The sequence below is a fragment of the Diospyros lotus genome, chromosome 6, assembly GCF_014633365.1.
Source record: "Diospyros lotus cultivar Yz01 chromosome 6, ASM1463336v1, whole genome shotgun sequence".
In the NCBI taxonomy this organism is placed as follows: Eukaryota; Viridiplantae; Streptophyta; class Magnoliopsida; order Ericales; family Ebenaceae; genus Diospyros; species Diospyros lotus.
In genome coordinates, this window is record NC_068343.1 from 25129549 (window position 1) to 25148054 (window position 18506).

The 18506-nt window shown below is 34.2% G+C and overlaps 1 protein-coding gene across 1 annotated transcript; it reads left to right on the forward strand.

Moving 5' to 3' along the window:
* The first annotated feature begins 9201 nt into the window (after nucleotides 1-9201).
* LOC127804414 (uncharacterized) lies at nucleotides 9202-12077 on the forward strand. Its single transcript, XM_052341274.1, has 5 exons — nucleotides 9202-9478; nucleotides 9581-9745; nucleotides 9918-10728; nucleotides 10821-11009; nucleotides 11735-12077. Exons 1-5 carry the CDS (start codon nucleotides 9202-9204, stop codon nucleotides 12075-12077), a joined length of 1785 nt encoding a protein of 594 aa, XP_052197234.1.
* The last annotated feature ends 6429 nt before the right edge of the window (nucleotides 12078-18506 follow it).

The following is an 18506-nucleotide window of genomic DNA, read 5'->3' on the forward strand; positions in this document are numbered from 1 at the left end:
TATGTAGTTTGTGATTGAGACATTATGGGCTTTGTTAATTGTATTTCTAACATTTTATAAAGAAAACATGAACACTTCTTTGACTTTAAAAACTGTTCATGTAGTCCAAGACAAAAGTTGTTTCCTTTAGAGTCATGTTGTCTCATTGACCTATAGAAAAAAAAATTAAACAAGACTCTAAAGGAAATAACTTCTGTCTTGGACTCTACATGAACAGTTTTACGACTATATATAGTGTTTTGTTATACATTTTTGAATAGTATATATGATTGTTAAAGTGTTACTTTTAGTTGAATATCTTTTTTGGTGTACATTTTTTTATAGTATATATATACAATTGTCAAAGTGTTATTTTCAGTTGAACATATTTTTTAGTGTAATTTGTTGGCAATTAACACTTATATATATACTACTTTTGGTGTGTAAATATTAATGGATAATGATTACTTTGGTGTTATTTGAATGACATGTTTAATTTTATGAGACTTATTCCAATTTGATATGGATAATGATATATAATTTTGGTGGTTTATATCAAAACATGATGTTTTTGTCATTGATGACTAGCAATTGTTTTCATATTATTAAAAAAAATAAAAAATATATTTTCTTAGCGAGAGGAATCATACCGTTGCTAATTGTTCACATTATTAACGAGAGGAAATATTGTCGTTATTGGTATGTGTTTTGATAACTAAAAAGTTATTTTTAACGACAAGAATCATACGGTTACTAATTGTTTAGACTATTAACGACGGAAAATATTGTTGTTATTGGGTTATAATTTTGTAGTTAATAATTATTTTTAACGACTGGAATCATACGGTCGCTAATACAATTAACAACGGGTTTATCATTTCCGTCGTTAAAGACTTTTATTCTCGGAGGCAATAACGACGATCGATGATAGGAAAATTTTCGCCGTTACAACTTTTTAACGACTGGAAATCAACTTTTAACAATTGATTTTCCCGTCGTTAAAACCTGTTTTTCTTGTAGTGTAAGTGACCTCGTTTCAGTGTTGGCGCGAAACCGTGAATCTTGAGAGAGTCATTTCATCCATCGAGGCAAGTGGACATGATAGTGGCATTAGCCTTCCTTTTGACTTAATAGTCAAAGCAAAGACTGAGGGGGATTTGTTGTGCCATAGAATTCTCAAGCGTCCACCTAGGGATATTTCGGTCATTTGGCCTAGGCAAGTGAATCCCAAGAGTGGTCCCAAGCCCGGGTTGTCAATCCCTAGGAAAATCGTAGTCGAGCGACGAATAAATTATCTAAATCTGAGTTCAAATGAGCAATATAGAATTTAAAGGGTCAAAGTGTAATTAGACCAAGCTTAGGGGAGGGTGAACATGTAATAAGGGAGAAATCTAAGGGTATATAAGGGAGAAGAAGGCAAAAAACCAAGGGGGCGCCACTGTTCATCAGCCATCTCTCTCTCCCGCGCTCTCTCTCTCTCTCTCTCCCGCGTTTTCTCTCGCTCGTTCTCTGTTGATCTCTCTCCGAGAGGTTTTCAATTCTCTCGGCAAGATCAACTCCCTCGGAGAGCTTCGGTTTCTCTCGGAGAAGGAGCATCAAGCTCCCGAAAGCGATAATGGCAGCAGCTCTCTCGGAGAGAGCTGCACTTCTCTCGGCAAAAGGCACTAAGCTCTCGGCAATGGCGGCAGCGCTCTCAGCAGGCGGAAGCGTTTCTCTTCACCGCAAGCCTTCGCTTTCCGCGGCCGTAGCAGGCTCCGGGTTGCTCTCGGAGGCAGGGGTCCCATCTCGGTCGCGTCCTCGCGGCAAGAAGTAGAGCCTCTCGGAGGTGTGGTGTTTGGTCTCTCGGAAAGCCAAGCAGCTGTCTCGGCCATTGCTCGCGGTTACTTGATCTTCTCTGTAGCTCTCCCTAGTCCCTCCGCGAGTTCTCTCTCTTGGCCATGTCTCTCGATGAGACTTCCTGCCGAGGTCTCTCCGAGAGACCTACGCCGTCTCTCGGGAGGTTTCTTCCCTAGGTCTTCCGGGAAGAGCTCTCCGAGCTGCCCTCTCGCTCTCTGTGTAAAGGCATGTATATATGTATGTATATAGGCAATATGTATGAGCGTTATGGCTGGGCAGAGCATGTATATACATATCTATCTATCTATCTATGAACGCTATGTATGAGCGTGACAACCAAGTGATTAGGCCTATGGTCTGTGATATGGTGGAACGGCAGACATCTTATTATGATGCACCCTTAGACCCCTTTGCCTCCTAATGCATGTCGCATTATATGTTGTATATAATGTTTGTATTATCCCGGTATACTTATAGAATGTAATGTAACGTGCACTACAAAAAAAATGGTATTTAGCGGCGATTTTTTGTGGTAGTTCTGTAAACTGCCCCAAAACACAGAATTTTGCGTCAGTTTTAAAACCGCCGCAAAGTACTTATTTTGGAGCGGTTTTACTTAACCGTCGCAAAATTTTAAAATTAAACAATTTTAAAAAAAATTTGCGGCGGTTTTCTAGAAACTGCTATAAAATTTATATAATAATTAAAAAATTTTAAAATTAATATAAAATTATCATTTTTGTGGCGGTCAGAAACCGCTGCTAAAAAACTTAATTTAAAAATTAAAAATTAAATATAGCGACGGTTTCATGTAACTGTTGCTAAATTTTGAATAATTAAAAAAAATAATTTTGCAACGGTTAAAAACTGCAGCTAAAATAATTAATTTAAAAATTAAAAATTTAATTTAGCAGCGATTTCCATTAACTGTCGCTAAATTTGGAATAATTTCAAAATTAATTTAAATTATCATTTTGCGATGGTTAGGAACCATCGCTAAAACTATTAATTTAAGAAATTATATAATAATTAAAAAAATAATTAATATTAAAAAATTTTAATGATTATAAAATAAAATTTATCAACGATTTTGAAAAGAACCATCACAAAATTTTAGAAAATAATCTAATATTTATATTAAAAATATATAAAAAAATTAAAAAAAAATATGTTTAACTCTAGTTTTAATTTTTAATAAATTTATTTAAATTAATTCAATGAATTTATTTTTAATTGTTTTTTGGGATGATTTATCCATAAATGTTATATATGTGTGGGTATACACGTATCTGTGATTTCTCACTTAAATTATAAAATGTAAACAAATAGTACATTTGAATATGTACAATTATTGATAAGAAACACACTACGTACAAATGTTATATAATAATTAATTATTAGTAATATTTATTAAATGCATGTGTTCAAAATGTAAACAAATACTATATTTGAAAAATATCGAGAGATTGTATTATATATTGTCGGTGTTCAAAATTAGCCAACCGTAATTCATAGGTTCGCAATGAGGACATAACCCAAAAATGCAATGAGGAGAAACGAAACTTGTTTTTCTCCTCATTGTATTTCAGACACAAAACTGTGATTCAACTAATTAAATTATTATATGTTCACAATCTAAACTTGTGTTTCTCTTTGCAAACATTTTGGAGACATCAAGAGACACTCTCTTGCATCTCGATCGAGATATTTTCTCACATAAAAAAAATTATTATTATATCTTGACAATAATAGTGTAAATTTTTCATATATTAATTGTAACGCCCCACTTTTCCAAATACATAATGACGTAAAATACAAGTTAACATCACCACGGGTATTATGGAAACCCTTGCCAACGGAAGCAATGAATCGAACCTGTAAGCTTAACCAAAACTAACTAAAAGGGTTTCTACTAGATTTCCTTTACAAGTATAAGAAAAGCTCACGACATCCAATACTCTAAAAATGACTCAACACATAAACCGTAGGTACAGCTGTAGAACACCCACATACGCACACCTCTTACAATCTTGAGTACTCTAGCTATTATTACAATACATCATTGTGGTACAATTACATGGGTACGTAATAACTCAAAAAAAAAACCCCAAAGCTAGCCAAGCATTATCTCCTTGCTTACGCTCGAACTAGAACCTGAAACACTTGGCACTTCCAACATACCTGGAACGTTGAACGTTCTAGGGGCATCAACCTAAGTTAGATATTACATCTAAGTGAGTAAATCAAACAATGAAGTACATGCGTGCCGATGCAATAAGGCCATTATGAAATCCACCCCTGTGGTAGTAATGCTAAGGTGTTGCAATCACCTCCGCGGTCATCATAGTCACTCCTTGACTCACCGTAAGAGCACGGGATCACCCATGATGTCCCAACAAGTAGCCACAGTCACCACAACGAACATGATATATGACAAAGTAGAAGGAAATAAATAAAAAAGGAAAAATATGACATGTAAGCCACAAAAGCATGATATGCAAGCCAACACCCTCACCCAATGAAGCCAAAATGATGGGGATGTAGCAAAAGGATGCAAGAAACACTCACATTGCTGGTTCGGAAGCGTTAAGGTACTATTCACAGGGTTTGGGAATGTTTTTCTGCAAAAATAACATACTTTCGTAACTCAAATCTAAAATATTTTTACATAGGGTCCTAGGAATAAATTTTAGGGCCAAGACTACAAAATTTGGGACCAAGGGGGCCCTTCATACACCCTCACATGCTGGGGGAAGGACCCCCATGCGCTGCACTAGCGACAGTCAGGTGGTGCGTGAGCTTCACACGCCGCCCCTCCCGTTTTAACCTCTTGGGGTTTTTCAGCCCGTTCTCCCTCGTCCGAACTCCGATTTGACCTCCATTTGAAGCCACACGCTCCTTATTTAATTCTCTATCAAACCATGGAAAGAAATTAGAATTAACTTACTATTTTGATACTGTTTAGCTCCTTTTACGATGGCGATCCAAATTTTCCGACGAAGCATTTCTCTACTCTATTTTTGGGCAGAACTTTTCCTCTCAAACTCACTTCCTTTTTGCTCTTGATTAATGGTGAGATTGTCCCTTCTAAGGCCTTAGTATTTATAGGCATCTATGGCCAATCCAAGAGTGCCATGTGTCACTTAGATAAGGTTGTAATCATTGCTTTCGTAGGATCGCGCCACATGTCCCTAGTGATTTGTGCCATTCCTCCCCCTTGCGACATGTGTCCATTGAAACATGTGCCACCACATGTTAATTAGGTTTTTCAAGATTCCTCATAATTGCTCATGATTATGTTTCCTAATTGAGTTAGCTTATTTAGTTTCTTTAACTAACTAGTCACGAGATATTTTAACTTCTTTAAATAACTCTTTAGCCCAAAACTTCTTTGCACTTATATCACTTGGGCCCTAGAACTCCTTAAACCTCTCCAAAATACCTTAAGATGATGCCTTCTCACAGTAGTTTCCATGATCTTTTAGAAAATCCTTCATTTGTTCCTCGGCGATTACCCATGTACTAACCGTATCCTTCGATTTCCAAGAAAACGTTGTATTTAATGCCTAGAAAAACTTGGGGTATTACATTAATGATGTGTTAAAACTTAACTCCAGCATGCAATTTTTATTAGAAAAAATTATTTTTAAAATAAATTTATGAAATGTCTCCTTATTTTTTGCACATGTATTATTAAAATCATTTCTAAACTTTCTCAATACTCATCTTTGTGCGTCGGGCTCTTTGTTTTTTTTTGCTGATCATCGCTTAACCTCTTCGTATAATAGTCATATATTGCTAGTTTTTGAAATTTATTCTTTTTCTAGTGTTTAGTTTTACTTTTGTTATTTACAAGTTTTGTTTCATTATTTATTTGTGAGACTTAAGGTCTACTTTGGTAATCTATAAATGATTTGCGATATTTGTTTAATTTAGTTCTTATTTATAGAAAAAATTAATTATTTGAGGTGAGAAACTAGTAATAAATAATTTAATATATCAAATTAATTTATTATAATTATTAGATTTATAATATAAATATATTTTTAAATAAATATATAGTAATTTGATGTAATAATCTAAATTATTTTAATATCACATTTTAGATTATTATTTTAAATTATTAATTTATTAATTATCATAATCATAATTTTTTTAATAAATTTCAATAAAATAATTAATAATATTATTTTCATAAATAATTTTATTTTTATTTTACAAATAAATATTTTAAATAAAATAAAAAAAAAAACCCAAAATCCCCCCGCCCTCCCCCAAATCCCCAAATTACCGCGAACCTTGCCCAAATCCCCTCTTCCCCTTTGAAAAAATCCTAAGTCATACCTCCTCTCACTCACTCACTCTCTTTCTCTCTCTATCTCTCTCTCTCTCTCTCGTCGTCAACCCATTCGCTGCCATCGATCCATCCGCCTCAGCCTCGGCCTAAGCATCAGCCTCCGATCTTCGTCGCTGCGTCTGCATCCCATTGTCATCGCAGCCTCCGCCTCTGGTCTTCGCCGCTGCATCTGCCTCCTGTTGTCATCTCGGCCTTCGCCTCCTCCTCCAGTCTTCGCCACTGCCTCTGCTTCCAGTTGTCATTGCTGCCCCCACCTCAAGTAAATCATTTTGCACTCTTTTGTATGGAGAATTTTCATCTACAACACTCTCTAGTTAGCAAGTGTTATGTACTTTCAATTTTTTTAGGGGGTTAATGAATTAAGGACTACGTTTACTCTGTGTTGCTTATGTCATTTTTACCATAGAAGGCTAAATTTTACACAAAAAAGCACCTAATTAAGCGGCACATGTTAGGAAGATCATGTGCTTTTAATTTAAGTTTTGATCTGTTGAATAACCTTGGGTGCTACCTTCTTAGAGTCAGGAGGAGTGACATATATGAGTTTAATTAATTAATACTTGACCTAATTAAATTGAAATAGTAGCTCTTTCTTCAAAGGCAACTTAATTTCCTTTGGGTGATCTCTTGTGGCTGTCAAGTGAAATAACATAGGTTTTTTTTATTTTCTTTTTAAGAGAAAGAGGACAAAACACCAACAAGAGAAAACCCTTAGGGAGTGGGGAGGAGAACATGGATATATAATATATATAGTGCAGTTGCATATCCTGCCATATAGTATTTTTTTAACATAAAATAATTAATCCATCATATAGAATATAAAATAAAATAATGTTACATTTATAGTTGGTCCTTTGCATGCACTGGTTTGGCGTAGCTCAGGAGTTTTTGCATATGCCTTTATTCTCTGCCTTGCTATTCAGGAGCATTTATCCATTCTTGATCACCTTAATCTATACCTCTCTTTTCCAATCAAATGTTATCTTTGTTAGAGGGATTTAGTTAATTACGTGAGTTTTTAAGTTGTGCCATGCAACCAACTTCTTGATAATTCAAGTATGTAATCATAAGATGAAAAACTCATTCAAGTCAAATCTCAAATACTATAAAAGAATTTAAAGAATTTTCTATGATGTTATCATCCATATGTGCATGCCTGTGACTTTAAACAATGCCACTGCAGTCATGTTGGTGTACTAATTTATGTCAAACATATAGAAAGGCATAAAACCTAATGCCCACACAACTTATAATTGGGCTGCCTAATCTACTTTTGGACTATTGTTAATTAGGGCCGAAAGTAAGCCCATTTTTTTATCACTAGTTCGCCATAGCCCATTTAGGTCCAATGCACCATATGTCAACTACCCCACTTTAATTTAAATTAAAATCTGATCCATCACATTAGTGCATGGATTTTAATTTTGCGACAGTTGGATCAAGTGATGTTTAATAGACTCAAGTTCTAAAGAATAACTTACTCTCTTATTTCTTTATAGCTAGATTTTATAAAATATGGTTCTAAAATAGTTGATTGTTTGCAACTTAGTTTAGGTACATTTTTTTTATAATAAATTGAAGTTATAGTTTATGAGTAATGTTATTTATAATAGTAGTGATGTGACAGTTCATGTAAAAGTATTTGATTGACATTAGATATCTATTCAAGAACATAAAAAATAAAATTTATTGGGTTCCTTTTCATCTTTTCTAGACAAACAATTTTATATAAATTGTTACATTACTATTATTCATCTTTACCGAAGATGAATAACATTACTCCTAATCTATTGATAGTTGATAAAGTCAATAAATAATTGACTTTATCAATAACCGAAGATGAATAACCAATTTGGTAATAGCTAGCTGCTAGTTGGAATGTTAATGGAGGCCATACCAACTTCAATAATTGTGAAATGAATATGATATCTGCTTATAAAAATCAGGATGACGTGATAACTTAAACTTTATAATTCTTTAAACTAATTATAATCACATACGTAATTGAAAGGGAAGAATGCCTTTGTGCTACAAATTATGAATCTTAACAAGCGTATTTCAAGAGACAAAAGTCGAGCGTATTATAGAGTGACAGTAATTAGGGTCTCTATTGGAAAATTGTTGTAGTTTTTAAATGTCTTTTATGTATGAAGTACGTATCTTAAAACTAATATGGATGTAATGTTTTCATATTAAGGTGTAGATTAGCGAAGCAGTATACAAGCTACAAGCTCTGTTTTAGCTGCATGGATAAGTCTTGGATTACAAAGCCACGAAATACACATGAATTTCAAGAAGGGGTGCAGGGATTTTTGGAATTTACCTTTGCCTATCATTCTATTGAAGGCAAAATCAAATGTTCTTCTCCTGATTGTGTTTTTAGAAATTGGGAGACCAGAGCAGTGGTGTATGATCATTTGATTTGTACAGGATTTCCAACCATATACACTATTTATTTTTGGCACGGGGAGTCAACTACAAGGGAAACTTGTAATAGCACACCTTCAATACAAAATCCCTTATATAGTCATGATCCAATACACAATATGATCAATGATGCTTTTGGGATATCTAGGGACCATGTGAATGTAGAAGCTTGCACATCGCATCAACCAGTACATGAAGGTGAAAAAAGGATGCCAGAATTGAATCAAGGACCTAATGAGGAAACTAAGGCATTTTACGATCTAGTTAGGGATGGAAATCAAGCATTGTATGAAGGATGTACGAAGTACTCAAAGTTCTCATTCCTGGTAAAACTATATCACATCAAGTGCTTGTGCGAATTGAGTAACAAAGCAATGTCTATGATTTTAGAATTGTTAAAAGATGCCTTCGAACATGCAGAGATTCCTAATTCTTTTTATGAGGTGAAGAAATTAATTACCAAGCTTGGTCTTAATTACAGTCAAATACATGCATGTTCAAATGACTGTATGTTGTATTGGGGAGAAGATGAAAGTAAGGAGACATGCAAAGTATGTAACACGTCAAGATAGAAACAAAGTAGGAAAGGTAACCTGACGAACATGTCTGGTGGGGGCAAGAAAAGAAAAAAGAAACCTGTCAAAGTTTTACGATACTTTCCACTTAAACCACGTTTGCAAAGGTTATTTATGTCTTCTAAAACTGCTGAACATATGAGGTGGTATTCTGTGGATAGTAACAAAGATGGCTTGATGAGGCACCCGAAAGACTTTGAGGCATGGAAGAGATTCGATGAAACACACCTTGAATTTGCATCAAATCCACAGAATGTTAGGCTTGGGTTAGCTAGTGATGGCTTCAATCCATTCGGAACTTTGAGTACCAATTATAACATTTGGCCTATGATTTTTATACCGTACAACTTACCCCCTTGGATACGTATGAAGCAGACTTCCTTCATCATTTTAATGATCATTCCAGGAAAGCAAATGCCAGGGAATGATATCGATGTTTACTTACAACCCTTGATTAAAGACTTGAAGGATTTGTGGGATGGTGGTGTGAAAACATTTGATGCTTCACTCAATCAAATGTTTAATATGCGCGTTGCATTGATTTGGACAATTAGCGATTTTCCTGGGCTTGGTAATTTATCTGGGTGGAACACACACTACTTCATCTTGTCCAACTTGTAATTTTAACTCTGTTGCCCATCATCTACCTTATAGTAGAAAGTGGAGTTTTATGGGTCATCTTCAATTTTTAGAGCCAAATCACATATTCAGGTTTAACTGTGTTCACTTTGATGGTAATACAGAGTTTAGGAATCTACCAGTGGAACTATCAGGTTCTGAGATATTCAAGCAGTTGGAAAATGTTCGTGTTACATTTGGAAAAGGGATGGAGGTTGAAGATAACAGAAAAAGAACTCGCCGAAAAAATATTGAAGAAAGTGGTTGTCACCAATGGAGAAAGAAAAGTATATTTTTCCAACTTCCTTATTGGGAGTACAACTTGTTGCGCCATAACCTTGATGTTATGCACATTGAGAAGAATGTGTGTGATAATGTCTTGTACACCATTCTCAATGAAAGTGGGAAAACAAAAGATAATCTCAATGCTCGAAAAGCCTTGAAAGAGATGGGCGTAAGAAGTGATCTTTGGCCAAATGAAAATGAACAGTGTCGACCTACTTTATTTACAATGTCAAATGCCCAAAAAGATGTATTTCTTACAACTTTGAAGAATGTTTTAGTGCCAGATGGTTACTCAAGTAACATTGCTAGGTGTATTGATCTAAAGCATCGGAAGATATTTGGTTTGAAAAGTCATGATTCATGTATTCTTATGGAGAAACTACTACCAATATCAGTTAGAAATGTGTTACCTAACCAATTGTCTGTCGTTTTAGTTTATTTGTGCTCAATATTTAGGCAAATATGTGGCAAGGTGTTGAATCCTCTAGACTTTGACAAGCTCCAACGTCGAGTCATTCTCACACAATGCCATATGGAAATGCTTTTTCCTCCTAGGTTCTTTACAGTCATGGTTCATTTGGTTGTGCATCTAGTGAATGAACTAAAGCTTGGAGGCCCAGTACATTATCGATGGATGTATCCTATAGAAAGGTAAATATTCTATATATCATAATTGTTATTTGCCATTGGATTTGCAAGTATATATGTATAACACTATTTTCTAATTGTGTTTTTTACTTTAGATACTTGGGACATTTAAAGTCCTCTGTACGTAACAGGGCACAGCCAGAAGGTTCCATTGCTGAAGGTTACTTAACTGAAGAATGTTTGACCTTTTGTTCAAGATACTTGGAGGGCATTGAGACAAGATTCAACCAGCTTGGACGTGTTGATGATCAAATGACAAACAATGAATCGTCTCAAGTTTCAATGTTTTTTATTGAAATAGGGAAATCAGTTGGGAGTACTTCATATTTCAACCTTACTCATATTGAGAAACGACAAGCACACAGATATGTGTTGATGAATTCATAACTAGTCGATCGGTTTGTGAAGTGAGTTTGTACATAAAAAATATATAATTTATCAAAATCCCTTATTTTCCTACCTTATTGTGTTGATGACTTAATTTTATATAGAGAATTTAGAGAGATAACCAAGAGATGGCTCAGGAATTGAACACGATCAGCTATAGAGATTGAAAGAACAATACATCGAGAATTCGTTGATTGGTTCTCTAAGCGTGTAGGTTTACCATTGATATATTTTATTAAGAATAATATTTCAATCATGAAAAATTGTACTTATCGATTTCCTTTGTTTCATTTTAGATTATGAATGATGAAAATGAATCCCATTCAGATGATCTTAAGTGCCTTGCACAAGGGCCACTACAACGTGCCAGACGATTTAGTGCATATAATGTCAATGGATTCAAATTTTGAACTATGGAACGAGAACATAGCTTGAAAACTCAAAACAGTGAAGTTTTTGTGATTTCTGGAACAAGAAGTCATTCTAGAATCAGTGACAACAACCCAATTAATGGAGATGTTAATTATTATGAAAAATTGGTAGATATAATCGAGCTTAATTACTATGGTCGATTCAAGATTATTCTATTCAAGTGTAAATGGGCCAATACCATAACTGATAGAGGGATCAGACAAGATGCTTTGCAGTTTACTTTAGTGAATTTCTCTCGATTGATACATACTGGTGAGCGTGAAGAAGATGAACCTTCTATTGAAGCTTCACAAGCGCAACAAGTGTACTATGTTGAAGATGTTGTAGAAAAGGATTGGAGTGCTGTTGTACATTTAAAACCAAGAGATTTGTACGATATGGGTGAAGACATTGAAGAGACATTCCATGAGAACGAGCCATATCAAGCACAAGACTTAGGGTTATTTTTTCCTAATGATACTGGAATTTTGTCACTCGCAAGAGCACAAATAGATGATGATCCAATGCCTAATGTTGATGATGAGGATATGTAATTCTATGGATTTAATTAATGCAAATGTAGAATATTATATTGCATTTTACTTTGCTTATTATATTGTTGTTAGCCTTTTTTTATTTTGCCTTTCATTTTGTTTTAATGATGAGGATGATGATGATCCAATGCCTAATGTTTATCACAAATTTTCAATGGCCCTTATTCTTAAAAGATAAATCATTGCTATCTAAAAAAAAAAAAAACTCTTCTAACTCTTTTAAATACAAAAATTTGATTTAAATATCAAAATATTTTTGCATAAAAAATACTCTACATCCTGACTTCTTTTTTACAAAAATTTTATTATTATAATCAATTGGTGAACTTACCAATTTTTACTAATATATCACCTCACATGTCTTACTAGAAGGGACTAGATTAATTAGATAATAAATACATAACCGCTTAGGACACAAATAGAGCTATTTTCATGGCAGTTAGTCAATGTAGACTAGGAAGAAATAACACCTTCGTCTAAATGACAATCAGTAATTGACCTTAGTGGGATAATGGCTTGATTTGTTGTTTTAGTGGTATCTTGCAAATTTGTACAATTATTAGAATTGAATATTTTAAATAAATAAAATATATATTGATGTTGTCTTTCCCTTTGGTATTTTCCGTTGGTCCTTGTATTAATACAAGAGCAATCTTCAAGTTTAGAAATTTTGCATCCTTAAAATAGAGCCTTTTCTATTTGCTAATTTTATGAGATCTTATGTGATTAAACCTGTCAACTTGTCATTCATATCTTTAGATACAAGCTCACTCATTAGATAGCAACAACATGCCACCTAAGAAACTTTGTATAAGCATTGTTATAAGTCAATCTGAAACCTATATGTCCTTACAAAAGTAGCATTGAATAACATTTCTGCCCTTACCATCATACAAGCCACATATACACATTCAAGGTTAGGCATTCAAGATTCTATATTTACAAGTGAGCTTGCAAAATAAAGCTTGATTTTCCATGACTCAGACTCAATGGAGTGAGAAAATCACACATTAAGTTATGTGAGAAAATCATGCAATGGAAATACTCACACTCAATTCCTATGTCTAAATACTCATGATATGCTAATAGCTTAAATCACACAATTTTAAGTTATGTGATTTAGTTCTTTCCAATTGGTTCTTCAATTTCTCAGTAACTTAGGAGATTATTCTACAACTCAAAGGCTAAGAATAACTTCTCTATTTCTTGGTTCTTTTGGATGTTTTTATTTCTGACCTAGAAGTGCAAACTATCTACCTTTAATAGAGAGCACGAAAACCTTGTTACTTCTCTGCATATGTATTTACACTACTCATCTAACTTCAATTTTAATTCAGATGGCATCATCACCAATTTTAAAGCTTACTGTACACACACACACATATATATATATACTACTATACGAGTAACAAACCTTAATTCCTTTCCTTACCTCAAGCTAAGAATGAAGTTTTTCCAATCCCTTGGTTTGTACTCAATTCAAGATTGTGCCATCCTTTAAATCTGCCCCTTAGTAGCTATAATATTTCCTAACAAGATTTAGAAACTGATTCTTTCAATTAACTTAGTAAAAAATAACCAAAATTCTACTATGCTACTTAGTTCCTTAAGAATTGAGATTAAGGCTTACCTTTGCACAGATTAATCGAATGATTCCCGCCTCAGTTTTTCTCGTACCCTGTTCTTTCTTCTTTTCTTTATTTTGATTCTAAACCCTTCTTGGAAAGAACATGAAAGGTTCTCTTTTTAGCTAATAACATTAAAATTTCCACTTTAGCTCCAAGTTGAAGACTTGTCCTTGGCCACAGAAATTTTCAAATTGGGTGAGTCATTTTCTAATTGCATATTCATCTGCCCCCTAACACTATTAAACAATAATTGACACCTACACACCACACTTAAAATTCCAAGACACATGGCTAATCCATTGTTATTGGGATTCATTGCATATGTCCCACAGTCTAATCTATCTTAATAATAGTATTAATAAAAGTAGAGCACTACATACAAAAGAAATAGATGATGATCCAATGCCTAATGTTGAAAATGTTGATGATGAGGATATGTAATTCTATGGATTTAATTAATGCAAATGTAGAATATTATATTATATTTTACTTTGCTTATTATTATGTTTCTCCTTCTCCCCATTTTTTTTTTTTTTCTTTGCTTTGCTTTATCTATACATGCATGTTTTTCTCATTTATAAAAAAATGCAGCCATGATTAGGAAGAAATGTCTAAGAAAGAAAGGCACTACCGATTTAGGTGGAGATGCCTCACTTCCCACACATGCTTCAGCATCATTGTCAACTCCACCACAATCCCCAGCATCATCCCCAACTCCACCACAACCTCTAGCATCCTCCCCAGCTCCACCACAGCCTCTAGCATCCTCCCTATCTCCACCGCAACCTCCATTATTTGCCCATGCCCTATCACAACCTCCAGGATCTAGCCAGACTCCATCAGGATCATCCACCCCACGTCTATCTCAAGATTTTTCATCGACACGCTCGTCTACATCATGCCATTACTGGACAGTTAATGTGATAGGTATGCACAAAATATTTAAATTGCTTGTAATTATTATATACTTGCATTAATTATTAAATTAGGTATATGTATTTTGATTGACAGATGAACAAGGAATTATAAAACAAGAAAAACTAAGGGTTAAGGATGTTTGGTTACTTGCACATGGAAGGTGTGTCATGTTAGAGTTTAATGAATCACTCCAACTAATAGGAGATGCAGCTAGACATTTTGGAGGGATTTTAGGAGAGTTACCTTCTGATTTTGTTGTTTTTCCTGTCAATTACAAAAGCTGGAATAACGTTCCCAACGCATATAAAGATGAAATTTACAAAAATAAAGTCATGATAATTAACTAATATTTGTTGTTTTGATATATATTTTTTTGAATATTTTGTTATAATTAACATTGTTATTTTTTGAAGGAAAAATTTAATGTTGACAAAGGATATGTGAAGAATTTCATTTTGAAAAACATTGGAAAAAAATGGAAGGATAATAGATGCAAGCTATACCACGAGTACTATGATCCCACTATTGGTCGAGAGGTAAATCTTGCAAAACATCCACCAGGAATCTCACAAGACTAGTGGGCAAGTTTCATTAATTATCGTGCACACGAGAAAACTAAGGTGATGTTACTAATCTTGCTTATAAGAGTACTACTCTTTATACAACTAAATAATTATAATTCAACTAATGATGTTCTTGTTGGATATCTAAGAGATGTGTCTACAAAATAGTGAAAATCGATCCAAATTGATAATCCCACACACTGGAGGATCAAAGAGTCTGGCAAGAAAAAACATGAGATGGTAATATTACAAAAATTTATCCTAAGTATGAATTTTTCATTCTAACATCAACTAACATTTATGTAAAAGTTCTAAATTATAGGAAATTGAGAGTGGTCAGCCAGTGAGTAGGGGTTTATTATACATCGCGACACATAAGAAGAAAAATGAATCTTTTATGATGAAGGAGCACGAACTATAAGTGTAAGTTTTGACACAGGCATAAACTTTAATTTCAAATTTATTTGTTTTTATAGTGTTTGTTTCTAGACACCTTTTATTTTTGACACCTTTTGCTTTTAACGAACTATAAGCGTAAGTTTTGACACCTTTTGCTTTTGTTTTCCAGTGGAGTCGTCTTCGATCTTAGACCTTTTGCTTGTTTTTATGTCTTTGTTTATTAGAGTCTAAAATTGGTCCCCTCTTTACTTCCATGGCGTGCCGCGAACTTTTTTATCAATATGGTATTTTTTGAATATTGACAAATTGTCAACAACAACTCAAATAAAAAATATTGTCAACAACAACAATATTTAAGTTTTTTTTAATTTGATGTGGCTTATTTTCTAGTTTTCTGGACCAAAAAAAAAAAAGAGTAAGGGTGCTTAAAATATTGTTAGCTTTAGAGTAAGGGTGCTTGCCATCATGATAAAGTGAATGAATCTAACAAATTTGCTCACTGAAAAACGAAATAAAAAAAAACATAAAAGAAAATCAGGTGCTTAAAATATTGTTAGCTTTAGAGTAAGGGTGCTTGCCATCGTGATAAGGTGAATGAATCTAACAAATTTGCTCACTGAAAAACGAAATAAAAAAATAAATAAATAAAAGAAAATCAAAGTGAAGACATTTCAATTTATGTGGCACACACCATCATTTTTGAACATAGAGAGATTATCTATTTATTTCGTGCTTCATTTTCTCCTCTTCCTGTATTTATTATTAAACAGTCTTCTCCTGCTGTATAGATGTCAATATGGGTAAGTTTCATATGATTTAATATTAACATGAGTGATTTTCATTATGGAACATCCAAGGTTTTTCTCAAAAAAGTGAAAACTCCAATGTATTTTTTTTTATTCATGATTAAGATTTGAAACATTCTGCTACTTTATACATTGGCGGATTGCATTTAATTTTGTTCCCCTATTTTTTTGATGTTATAGATTGTCAATTTGAATACTGAGGCAAATTAGGTCAATTGTCTTTTGCTTCATACACATTTTTGCAGTATCCTAGGAATTTTATAATTTTCATACAAAGGTTGGTTTTCTGTTCTCTTTTGAATTATGTGTTGCAAACCATTGTAACCACCTTTATCTAACTTTATCTCCCATAGACGCTCCCCCTGTTATCTCATGTATCTGTTTGTTCATGACGTGATCTCCTTGTTTATCTTTTTATAGGTTTATCTTATATCTTGTTTTTACAATTTATGCACTTTAAGATTCTCATTACAAATATACTCATTGAGCTCATGTTTCTTGATTTCCAGGCACTCTATATCATCAAGCATGACTAGACTTCTAGCTATCTTGTAAACCTTCCTTTTTAATCTGATAACTTCGTGGCAATCAGAGAGAACACTTGAACCTTTTTTTGCTTCAGTTAATGCACCTTGCAAAATTCTATAATCACATCTCTTGTGTTTTTATAAAAATTTTGAGTAGGTATAAAATTTTTGGTACTCATTGGCTTTCAGCAGTGGCTACTACATCATTCCTACATTGGTTTTATAAAGTTGCTCCACATATTGACTTTATCCTAATAATATTTAAACCTCTTCATTCATAGATGCTGAACTTCTTTTGTGTGATCAACTAAAACAATATTGTCAAAAAGAAAAAAGAAAGCATTCTCAGCAGTATTTCATCTTTTATGTGTTTGCCAATTTGTCAGATTACCAATTTGTCAATATGGACTGGTATAGTTGTTGTTGAACAATGGTATTTTTGTAATAGTGAACTATAAGCATAAGTTTTGACACGGATCTTTTTTATCTTCTCTTTGCTTTTTTTTAATGCTCATGATTGAGCTTGATTCCCCTATGATGATCCACTAGTCCTTTGTGGGAAAAGCTTGTAATATATATATGCATAGTTATATCACAAGTGGGGGTCTTGTCACGTGTAATGTAGTTAATTACTCGAAAAAATTACTAGTTAAGTGGTAGAAAGATTAAAGTTGTAATTTATTCCTTGAAATTAGATCTCCTTTGAAAGTAGAAAGTTGAGAATACTTACTTTTTTGGTGTTAATTGGAGTTTTTTGTTAATTGATTTGCTGGTGTTTTGTTGTTATTGATATTGTTTTTTAATCCATACACATACAGGACAAAATTTCTGAGATTGAGAGTCAAGGCACATCTTCACAGTCAGTCTCCTTATATGATTCACTTGCTCAAGTGCTAGGAAAAGAACACTCAGGCTGAGTCCGAGGTTTGGGATTTGGTCCGAGTCCAAATCAAGTTTTTGGGACCGCTAGTCAATTGAATGGGATATCTTCGTCTTCCAATAACACCAGTCCATCTATTGTAGCATGTCAAGAACAAGTGAACCTTTTGACAGAAGAATTACGAACTAATAAACAAAAGGTTCAAAGTTTAGAGTCGCACCTGCAAAATTTTCAAGGTGTAGTGAGTTTTCTTTTGACAAACGTTGTGGGGAATATACCACCTGTTGTGCCGTGTAAAAAAAAAGGAAATAAAAAAAATCATTAGAGGAGGCTGGCGACAAAAATTGCCGCCAGCTGGCAGCCTCAAGGCTGCGGCTGTCTTGCAGTCGCGAGGCGCGGCTGCCTCGCTGGTCGCGACTGCAGGCCGCGAGAAGCAGCCTCGCGGCTACATGCCGCGAGACTTCCTCGCGACTGTTTGCCGCAAGGCATACTGCCGCGAGGCAGCCTTGCGGTAGTCTTTGCAGCGAGGCCCAGCTGCCTCGCGGCCGCATCGAAGCAGCCTCCCCATTCTTTTTGGATTGGTTCTGACCCATTTAGCGACCGCCACGTGTCGATACCAGCCACCCTTGAGAATCGTGCCCTATAAATACCCAGCTACAGGACATTAATGGGGACCTTCAACTTCGGTAAATCTTATCACTTTGAATA

What these genes read in the sequence shown, in the direction of transcription:
- LOC127804414 (XM_052341274.1), top strand. Translation starts at nt 9,202, where the DNA reads ATGTCTGGTGGGGGCAAGAAAAGAAAAAAGAAACCTGTCAAAGTTTTA. An exon ending in TGGATGTATCCTATAGAAAG is followed by an intron (nt 10,729 to 10,820) that starts GTAAATATTCTA and finishes TTTTTACTTTAG; the next exon opens with ATACTTGGGACATTTAAAGT. An exon ending in GAATCGTCTCAAGTTTCAAT is followed by an intron (nt 11,010 to 11,734) that starts GTTTTTTATTGA and finishes CATAACTGATAG; the next exon opens with AGGGATCAGACAAGATGCTT.